This window comes from Malania oleifera, chromosome 5 (genome assembly GCF_029873635.1).
Source record: "Malania oleifera isolate guangnan ecotype guangnan chromosome 5, ASM2987363v1, whole genome shotgun sequence".
NCBI classification, from domain to species: Eukaryota; Viridiplantae; Streptophyta; class Magnoliopsida; order Santalales; family Ximeniaceae; genus Malania; species Malania oleifera.
In genome coordinates this window covers 107,946,938-107,958,364 of record NC_080421.1, presented here as the reverse complement: position 1 = coordinate 107,958,364, position 11,427 = coordinate 107,946,938, and the positions used below count along the sequence as shown (strand labels likewise).

The 11,427-nt window shown below is 36.7% G+C and overlaps 1 protein-coding gene across 1 annotated transcript; it reads left to right on the top strand.

Annotated features, from left to right (window-relative positions):
• The first annotated feature begins 10,552 nt into the window (after positions 1 to 10,552).
• Positions 10,553 to 10,948, top strand: LOC131156109 (glycine-rich protein DOT1-like). Its single transcript, XM_058109555.1, has one exon. The coding sequence runs from the start codon at positions 10,553 to 10,555 to the stop codon at positions 10,946 to 10,948; it is 396 nt and encodes a 131-aa protein (XP_057965538.1).
• Positions 10,949 to 11,427: the final 479 nt, after the last annotated feature.

Below are 11,427 nucleotides of genomic sequence, written 5' to 3'. Positions count from 1 at the left end.
TAATTCGCAACTTATTTCATATTTTCTTTTAAGATTTTAGTATTTATTTATTTTTTAAGAAGTTAATTAAAGATCATTAGATTCAGTTTAGAGATAATATATAGTTAATTAGGTATGCTCGTAGAACGGGTGTGTAGGGAGTACTAGTACCTTCTCCTCGTATAACTGAACTCTCGATCCTAAATCTAATAAATGTAGATCGAGACTACTAGTTCCTTGGCCTTAAAATTAGTTTAGAGACCAATCAACGAATAGTAATTAGGTGAACTAACTACACTTATAAAAATAATTAGTTTGTGACAATTCCATCAAACTTTCAATATTATTATTTCTCGCCTTTTTGGACCCTTCTTTGTAGCGTTGCAAACTACATTTAGTCAATTCTTATTTTATTATTATTTAACCCAAATACTGGCTGATTGAGTGGCAATTTAGGGTCAACTCAACCAAAACTAACCCTTGTGCAACCCTATAACTGAAATGCAATCAGTGTAAATAATTTTTTTAAGAAGGGTAATTTCATTAGAAGAAAAAAGAAAACAAGCTAGGAGCTTGAATTCTTATAGAAACACATTCAAAGAAAAAAAGAGAAATGAGCAAGTCACCCTCCCATATCCGAAAAGATGCATGAAAACCCTTCCTAGTCTAAGGATGACAAAGAGGCGTTGGACTTAATCCATTGATGTAAGCCTAAATAACAACGATCAAATACCATAGCTATTGTGGAGCAATTGCCATTGAAGATTCATCTGTTCCTCTCTTTTCAAATTTACCAACATATAACTACCGGTATCGCTGCTTTCATTTTTTTGAGTCAACCCCTAAGCTTAGAGAAATTCCATGATAAGAACATGGGTGCCAAAGAATTTGGCATGACAATGTGATTTGACGTCTTTTGACAAATGAGTTCCCAGATTTGCCTGCTAAACTAACAATGAAAGAAGAGATGATTGGCTTCTTCACTGTCCTTCTTGTATAAGACACATATAGAGGCCAACCTCCAACCTCTTTTTTGTAGATTATCGGATGTTAGGATCCTATTGTTAATTGCAAGCCAACAAAAAACACTCACTTTTGAGGGAATGAATGTGTTCCAAAGATAAGACTAGGAGATGCTTACATTGTATTGAGGATCCCTATCGACGATGTGATTGTAAAAGCTTTTAACCGAAAAGGATTTAGTAGTGGAAAAATCCCAAACACATGAATCTGGCTTACCCTATTAAAAATTAAACTTGGCAGCCGCACCAACCAGCCGCTTCTATGGACATTGGAGATTGGCAGCCACTAACTCTTCACCAATTTCAGCCCACTTGTTTGAATTTAATTCTACCTATCGTCCATTTTCTGCTTTAAATAGATGTGTGTGTGTGTAATTTAATGTGTGGTGGAGTGAGGGTGAATAACCAGTGAGAAGAGAGAAAATTGTATCTTGAATTCGTCTCTATAATTGTTTTCAGAATAAAATTAATTGTTTTGTATTTATGTGCAATTCTCACTGAGTTTCAATCACAACCAGTGATTGAGCGAGTCCCCTCCACCCATAAGTTGTATCAAAGAGTCCAGGTTTGCTGAAATTCACCAAATAGAGGCGAACATAGAGAAATTCAATTTTTTTTCCCAGATTTGAAGTTGCTCAAAATCCAAAATTGAGCATATCATTGTGAAATTCACATTAAGACGATTCCAAAGGTGAAACTTGTGCTTCAAACAGAGTCTGAGAGAACCCACACGTGCCCTCACGCGCCGAAAGATGAAACATCGTCCTCCATTGGCACCGCACGTGCCGACGAGGACACTGACTACCAACGTCACGCCCTCCACGCGCCCGCATGCGTCTTCCTCTCCCGACTGGTGAGACCCGACCCGAACACCTAATCCATGACCCAGCCCAACAACGAGCAACTCATAACTAGCCCCGCGAAGACGACCCAACCTAGCTCTAGACCCGCGATTACGACCCGACCCGGTAGACCCACCTATGTCCAGCTGCCGACACACAACATGCGTAGAAGCAACCATGTGGCCATAACGGTAATTACTAATGTCGTTATCTCCGTTAAGTCAAACCTTTTTTTTTTTTTAAATCGGTTCAGAACTTTTTGGCTGGTTCAATGATTTTTATACTGATTCTTTGTAACCCAAAATCGGTTCCTAAAGTTTTTTGACCTTCTGAACACATTGGTTGCATCAAATTTTCCAAAATCAATCTCTATCACTCTGTTTTTTGATATTTTAAAATTGATGGCAAACGATGCTACCCAAGCGGTCATTCCAAAGTTGATACGAGAGAATTATGATAACTGGTCTATTCAAATAAGAGCCCTTCTAGGTGCTCAGGATATCATGGACTTCTTTGAAGATAGGTACACTGAAAGCCCATCAGAAGAAGTTGAAGCAACTATGTATGACACTCAAAGAACGATCTTGTGAACCGATTGAAAGAAAATTGCAAGGCGAAGTCCACAATCTACCAAGGCCTTGATGAGGCTATGTTCGAAATCATTGCCTCCGCCAAGACATCCAAAGAAATTTGGGACTCTCTCCATCGAACACACAAAGGTGTAGACAAAGTGAAGAAGATTCGTCTTCAAACATTGCGAGATGATTTCGAATCTTTAAGAATGAAATCTACTGAATCCATTGCGAATTACTATACATGAGTTATGGTAGTATCAAATCAATTAAGAAGAAATTGAGAGACTCACAACAACGAGAGAATTTGTGAGAAAATTTTGCGATCTTTAGATCCAAAATATGATTATATAGCGGTGACCATGGAAGAAACAAAAGATTTAGAAACCATGTCCACAAAAGAACTTGTGGGCTCACTCCAAGCCTATGAGCATAAAGTCTATAGAAGAAGTGAAGATAAAGCACTAGAGCAAACCCACTAAACGAAGTTGTCCCTCACTACAGATTTATACGATAAAGGGGGATGTCATAGCGAGGAAGAGGACGAGGCCGAGGATCTCGTGGAAGAAATTATGAAAATTTTGACTCCAAAGAAGGTGGCAAAGGTGGAAGAGGTCCCACTAAAGAATGACGCAATCAACATAACTATATCCCACGAGGCAGAGAACAAGAAGAAGAGGGGGATACAATAACCGTTCGAATGTAGACAAGAGAAATGTTTAGTGCTACAACTGCCACAAGTATGGACACTACAGTAATGAGTGCAGAGGTAATCCCGAAAATCACGAATCAAATGAAAATGCTAACTTTGAAGAAAAGGAGAAAGCCAAAGGAGAATCATTGATGCTGATGGCACACAATTCAACCCACTAGGACCAAAATGTTTGGTACCTTGATTCTGGAGCCAGTAATCACATGACTGGTAGAAAGAACCTATTTAATGAACTTGATAATAAAGTTCAGGGAGAGATATCATTTGGTGATCTCTCTAAAGTCTCAGTTCGAGGAAGGGGAAATGTCCTAATCAATAGGAAGGATGGAGACCATGCTTTTATCTCCAACGTTTACTATGTGCCATCCATGAAGACTAATATACTTAGTTTCGGATAGCTTATGGAGAAAGGCTATCGAATTAGCCTTAAAGATAAGTAGATGGTGATAACATACGCTCGAGGTAAGCACGTTACTTGAGTACAAATGGCAAAGAATCGAATGTTTCCGCTCGCCATTCAATATGATGTGCCAAGGTGTTTAAACGTTATCATCAAAGACAAAGACTAACTACGGCATCTCAGGTACAGACATCTGAATTTTGAAAGTTTGAAACAGTTGGGAAGCAAGAAGATGGTGAAAGACTTACCCAACATCCACCACCCAAATATGATATGTGAAAGTTGTGTTCTGAGCAAGCAACACAGAAACAGTTTTGGAAAGCAAGCTGACTGGGGATCTACTATGCTATTTCAACTAGTTCACACAAACGTGTGTGGTCCATTAAGGTTGTTTTCAAATGGACAGAACTGATGCTTCCTCACCTTCATTGACAATTATAGTAGGAAGACTTGGGTCTACTTCCTGAAAAGGAAGTCAGAGATGTTCGACAAGTTCAAAGACTTCAAAGCTCTTGTGAAGACACAGAGTGACTATCGCATCAAGTCACTTAGATCAGACCAAGGAGGAGAGTACAAAGATGAAACTTTCCTAGAATTCCTTATGCACCAAGGACCACCCAAATATGATATGTGAAAGCTGTGTTTTGAGCAAGCAACATAGAAACAACTTTGGAAAGCAAGCTAACTGGAGATCTACCATGTCGTTTCAGCTAATTCACACAGACGTGTGTGGTCCATTGAGGTCGTTTTCAAATGGACAGAACCGATGCTTCCTCACCTTCGTTAACGATTATAGGAGGAAGACTTGGGTCTACTTCCTGAAAAGGAAGTCAGAGGTGTTCGATAAGTTCAAAGAGTTCAAAGCTCTTGTGGAGACACAGAGTGGCTATCACATCAAGTCATTTAGATTAGACCAAGGAGGAGAGTACAAAGACGAAGCTTTCCTGGAATTTCTTATGCAACAAAGGATTCAAAAATAGTTCACATTGACCTACACTCCCCAGATGAATAGTGTAGCTGAGAGAAAGAATCGCACAATCCTTAACATGGCTAGGAGCATGTTAAAGGATAAAAATGTGCGCAAAAGTTTTTGGGCAGAAGCAGTATCATGTGCAGTTTATCTGCTTAACCGGTGTCTTACAAAGAGTCTTAATACAAAGACACCACATGAAACCTAAAGTACTCACAAGCCCAGTGTGAGTCATCTTAGAGTGTTTGGCTTCATTGCCTATGCTAAGATCCTAGAGGCAAGAAGGACAAAATTGGAAGATAAAAGAGAGAAATGTATCCTTTATTGGATACAGGGACAGCACCATAGGACATTGACTCTACAATCCCATCAATAAGAAATTCATTCACAGTTAGGATGTCATTTTTGAAGAAAATGAATCCTAGAAATGGGACCAGGATGAATCTTCCAAAGATGCAGAACTAATGCTTGAAAGTGAAGAAACCACACAGATAATAGAAGTGGCTATCGAGTCACAAGTTCCCGAGCTGCAGACACCTCCACATGGTTCACCTCAGAGGAATGAGTCTCCATCACCAATTGAGTATGAAATCTCAGACATAAGGCCTACAAGAGCTCGAAATCTAGCTAACCTGTATGAAACTATAGAATCAATAGAAGAGTGTGTTACACTATATTGTCTATTGTTGACCAACGACCTGGTTAGCTTTGAGGAGGCTAAAGAAGATGACAAATGGAGAAAAGCGATGGATGAGGAGATTCAGTCCATCGAGAAGAACAAGACTTGGGAGTTAACAAATCTCCCGAAGGGCCGCAAAACTATTGGTGTGAAGAGACCAAGAAGAATGCTCAAAGAGAAGTTCATAGATACAAAGCAAGACTTGTCGCCAAGGGCTACAAACAGAAAGAGGGGATTGATTATGGAAAAATCTTTGCCCCGGTTGCCAGGCTTAAAACTATTAGATTACTAATTTCACGATCAGCACAAAATGGATGGAAGATTTACCAACTGGACATGAAATCAGCATTTCTGAATGGTTTTCTAGAAGATGAGATCTATGTTGATCAACCATCTGGATATGTGAAGAAGGGAAAAGAAGATAGAGTGTACAAGCTGAAGAAAGCACTCTATGGTTTAAAGCAGGAACCTCGTGCGTGGAACATGAGGATTGATGATTATTTTCAGAAGAATGGATTTGAGAAATGTCCCTACGAGCATGCGTTATACATGAAGATGGAGACAGACAGAAGCATGTTGATTGCCTACCTGTGTGTTGATGATCTAATTTTCACCGGCAACAATCCAGAGATGTTTGCCAGTTTCAAAAGAAGCATAGTCAAAGAGTTTGAAATGATGGATATTAGTCAAATGGCTCATTTCCTTGGCATAGAAGTCGTGCAAAGCGAGAAGGAAATCTTCATCTCCCACAGCCACTATGCAAAAAAGGTACTGATCGAAGATGTTTAGGATAGACAAATGCAACCCTGTGACAACTCCAGTTGAAACGGGATTGGAGTTGAGAAAGAATGAGCAAGGAGATGTTGACCTCATATACTTCAAGAGTTTGTTGGAAGCTTGAGGTATTTGACGTGCACTAGATCAAACATACTCTATGGAGTTGGACTTGTCAGCAGGTATATGGAGACTCCTAATTAGTTCCACCTGAATGCAGCGAAAAAGACATTCCGCTATGTTAAAGGTACCATCATCGATGGTATGTTTTATTCATCAAGAGGTGATTGCAAACTTATCGGCTATTCAGATAGTGATTGGGGAAGAGATCTTGATGAAAGAAAAAGCAAGACTGGATTCACATTCTTTATGGGAGGTACAACATTTACATGGTCATCAAAGAAGCAACCCATTGTAACCTTGTCATCATGCGAAGCTGAGTATGTTGCTGACACCTCAATTGTTTGTCATGGTATATGGATTAGGAATGTACTGAAGTATCTAAGATTTCTTCAAGTTAACCCCGCGAAGTCTACATTGACAACTGATCAGCAATTGCACTTGCAAAAAATCCAGTTTACAATGAAAGAAAACATATTAATACTCGGTATCATTTTATCAGGGGGCATGTCAAGAATAAAGAAGTAGAATTGATATCTTGCAGAACGTATGATCAGATTGCTGATATTTTCACGAAACCACTCAGACATGACATTTTTGCAAGATTGAAGATAATGCTTAAAATGACAAAACCAAGAAAATCAAGTTTAAGGGGGGATGTTGAAAATTAAACTTGACTGGAGGGGCCCAATTTTGAATAAGCCCAAATATCTTGAATCCGCCCATTAAGTGCTTCTCTGATCTTCTTGGATCTCGTTCTAGTGATAGACCCAATTGGAACATGCAATGGATCCTTTAATGGGCTTATTGATTCCCATCATTCCCCCTCTCTTCAAAAGGATTCGTCCTCGAATCGTGTAGTATTTTAAACCAATATTGACAGCAAGATAATATTATAGAAACAATGAATCAATGCAAGACGACCAAAAAAAAAATCAACTTTGACAAGTACCAAATGATAGTATCTATTGCTTTAATATCACCTTTTTTTTTTTCGTCCTTTTGCTTTCTTTTCTTTTTTTTTCTTTACGTCTCATTTTTTTTTTTCTTTTCAGATGCCTTTTTTTTTTTTTTTTTTCCTACTTGGTACACGTCATAAAACAAGAACAATGAATAATGATTGTAAAAACTTTTAACCGAAAAGGATTTAGTACTGGACAAATCCCAAACACATGAATTTGGCTTACCCCTGCAAACATTGACGTTATATACCAAGTTGAATAGATCAATAACTTTGTTAACCTCCTTAATTACCTTTGACGAGTCTGTTGAATGAAATATCCCAAAAAGCCCTGTTGTTAGGAAAGCTTAATAATATGCCACTTAGCATTCTTCTATAGTGGTAGAGAAAAATATGAAAGGTTGATCATTTTTTCATGTTTGTTTATCAATTAAAAAAGATATATACCAAATAAATAAATAAAAATTAAATTTTACACAGCATTAATATCTATTTTTTTTAGTCGTATTACAATAAATTTTTATTTTTAATAGCACTTAATGTAGAGAAAAAAAATACAATAAAATTTTAATTCTATTTTGAGTTATTTTCTTCTTCTTTCCTTTTTTCTCGTAAGTATTATTAAATCGGAGACCTAGTAAATTTCTTAAAGGTCTTGTTTGAAACTTAAAAAATATTATATAAATATATGATGGATATAAACTTAGTTCTCAAAGAAACAGAGAAAAAATAAATAAAATAATATAACAATTTTTTTCTCTTTTCAAAAATTAAAATTTTCATCCAAATATAATCTTAAGCTGAACAAAATTAAAAAAAAAAAAAAAAAACAACCATATATATATAATCCGGAGACTTTAGCCACCATCGTGTCGCTTTGGACACTATGGTACAACACTAAATTTAGGAGGATGAAAGCCACTCACCCATTGACGCACCCCTAGCAATTTACTGCGGTAAACTCTTAAGGTAAAATCGAACTCATGACTTTGGGGTCCACCAAAGTTACAAATCACCCTTACAACCAAACTTATTTTGAATGTATACTAGATTTACCTTCTAAATATTTTTATTTATTTATCTATTTTTCTTTGTGTAGATTGTATTTTGAATATAATATAATTATATAGAATAGTGAATAAGTAAAAGTTGGATGCTTTGTGGTTAGTAGAGTCCTATTCTTTTGATGACGGGTGATTAGAGTGCTAACTCCATGTCTGTTCATGCATTTACTGGGCTGAATCAGGCTGTGTGCGCATGATCAAATGCATGTTGACGTTATATGTTTATTAAATATACATGCATGCATCATAGGATGATGCTCTAGCCCCAGCTCTCTCTCTCTCTCTCTCTCTCTCTCTCTCTCTCTCTCTCTCTCTCTCTCTCTCTCTCTCATGAAACGTGGTCATTGAATCTCATCCAGTGGCTTGAACTTGTTTAAACTTTGGATGGAGTGGTCGTAAGGTATGATGTCAAAGTCTTCCTTTCTCAGTCTTGGAGTTTGAATTTTGAGCTCATATTTTTTTCTCAAGGTTGAACATGCATGCAGGCATACAATTTTTTCAAGAAGATTGTCTATAAAATGCCACAGTTTAGATTATGCTTATTCCTCAGAATAGAAGAAGAAATATAGGAAGCGTTGTAGTCGTAGAAAAAAAAGATTTGAAATTTCCTACTAGCTATATATCTAGCCATAGCTATGATCTGTGTGCATGCATGCACTAGGAAGTATTAAGATTTTAGGGAGCACTGGGCTCAGTACTTTGCCCCTATAAATACAATCACTCACAAGCCTCTCCCACCACACAATTAGGTATACTGATCTCATTCAGTCTACATACCCTATTTTGTTTGGGCATATAATAAAATTTTTTTCCATAAAAAAAAAATAATTAGAATATAGGAAGAAATGTATTTGTACATTGAAAATAATAAAAAAAAGAAGAAGAAAAAAACAGAAAAAGAAAAAAAGAAAGAAGAAAAGAGGTGGTCTTCAAGCTCCAAAATTCAAACCTGCAAAGAAAAATCAAGAAATTAAACATGTGTGAAAAATGTGCAAAACTAAGAAATAAAAGGTGGTTGACAAGATAAATGTAATTGATTCTTGATTGGTCAAATTGAAAATTTGTTTTAAAGTTTGATTGAGCAATCAAAATTGATCGAATTCAAATCAAATTAATCCTTCAAGCCTATAAATAGAGGTTTCTTAAAGTGAGATAGTCACACAAACACACATTCACATAATCAAGCGCAGACAATTGGAAGGAAAATCAAGAGTTTTGATTGAGAGATAATTCAGAGTGTGCTAATAGTCTGAATTGTTAAAGAATTGAAGGAGTGAGGATCTAGTGAAAGAATTTAGGAGGACCTGAAAGAGTTTCAGGGTGAGGATTCACAGACATGGAGAAGTAGTAAGAGTCAAAATCTCGAGGAATAACAAAGCAAATGACTAGGATCGAAGAAAAGTTAAAGAATTAACATTGGATTTGAAAACCGGAAGAGTTAAAGATTAAGGTTGGTAAACTTTTCAAATATTTTTTTTGTTTAATTCTGCTTTGAATTATAAAAATTTGAAATCTCGTAATCTAAATGTAGTATATTAAGGTTAGGATCTGTATTCAACTCGTTAACCTGGATTTGATCCATATATGGATCCAACCTGTTGACCCATTACCCATGACCCATTGAAAAACCCAAGACCCAGGTCTAAGTTGGACCTAGGTCCATTAACCACTTACACATATTAGTTAGCCCAATAGACTTAGCCCAGAATCAATCACAACTCGAAGCCCACTAAACCCAACATCTGTTTTTCTTGAACCGTTGGTTTATATTTATTAATTTTTTTTAATTTTTAATTTTTGAAAAATGGGAAAAAAAGTAAAAAAAATCTGAAAAAAAAATCAAGAAAAATATATTAAAAATAAGGAAAAATATTTGAGTTATTTTAGCTCAAATTTTAAAAAGTAGAAAAATAAAAATACCAAAAATGAGGAAAAGTCTTTAAAAATTCAAAAAAGTTTTAGAAAAATATTGAAAAGTTTTAGAAAATTTCTACAAAATTTTGGATAAATTTGGGAATGCTTTTAAAGATTCCTTTGCTTAAAATTTGTTGATTTTACTTGATTTTATGTGTGTTCGTCCCGATGATTTAACAAAGGGTAAAAAGGTATTTCAGATCTCACTGATATCAGTTATGAGAGGAGTTTTATCTAATAAGATTTACACGTTAATTAAAGACAATTAGATTAAATTTAGGGATAATTCATAATTAATTAGGTACCGTTCATAAAATAGGTGTGTAGGGAGTGCTAGTATATTTCCTATGAACTTCCGATCCCAATTCAGGTAAAAGCAGATTAAGGCTACTGGTTACTTGGCTTAGGATTAGTATGGAGACCAAACAATGAGTAGTAACTAGTTAATCTAACCGCACCTAAATAAATAATAGATTGATGACTACTCCAATAAATTTTTATCCTTCTCAAGGACATTGCAACATTGAGTATAGGTGAGCGAAAATGGGAAAGTTTTTCATTAAGAATGTTGGTGTTCTTGTTGTAACCTTGTTGCTAGTTGCCGTGGATATTGCCCAAGCGCGGCGCTCTGATGACGAAGAGGACATTATTGTTTACTCTGGTGGTGGTACAATAAGTGGCGGTGGTGGAGGTGGCGGCGGAGGCAGCAGCGGTCATGGTGGTGGTGCTTGTGGTGGCAGTACTGCAGGAGGCAGTAGCAGCGGCCATGGTGGTGGGGCAGGCCGTGGCAGTGGTGGCGGTGCAGGAGGAGGCGCTGGCAGTGGTGCTGGTGGCGTTGCTTGTGGTGGGCCGGCGGTGGTACAGGGGGAGGCAGTGGCAGTGGAAAAGGTGGTGGAGGAGGTGGTGCCGGCGCTGGTGGTGGAAAAATTGGTGGTGTAGGAGGAGGTAGTGGTGACGGTCATGGCCGTGGTGACGGTGTCGGCAGTGGCAGCGGTCATGGTGGTGGGAAAGGTGGCGGCGGCGGTATGCCTGAACTTTCCATCGTATCTTCCTTTTATTCTTATTAATCAATTGGTTCACCTCAACATGCAAAAATTATGACTAAATAATTCATAATTTACCTTTTTATGCAATTTATTTATACAATTACACCCAATATTAAACATGATTCTAATATTTTTAAAAAAAATTTAAAAAATATGTTCACCGACGTTGAAGTAAATTTTGGTCCATCAATATGAATATATATATATATATATATATATATATATATATATGTTTTTTTAATTTTTTTTTTCTAGGTAACTAACAACACAAATGAAGATTGATTTTTTAATATTTTCCTTTTCTTTCTTTTTCCCAACGATTTTCAAATTTCAAATGGAGTCTAAATTAGTATTATCTCAACATCGTAAAAA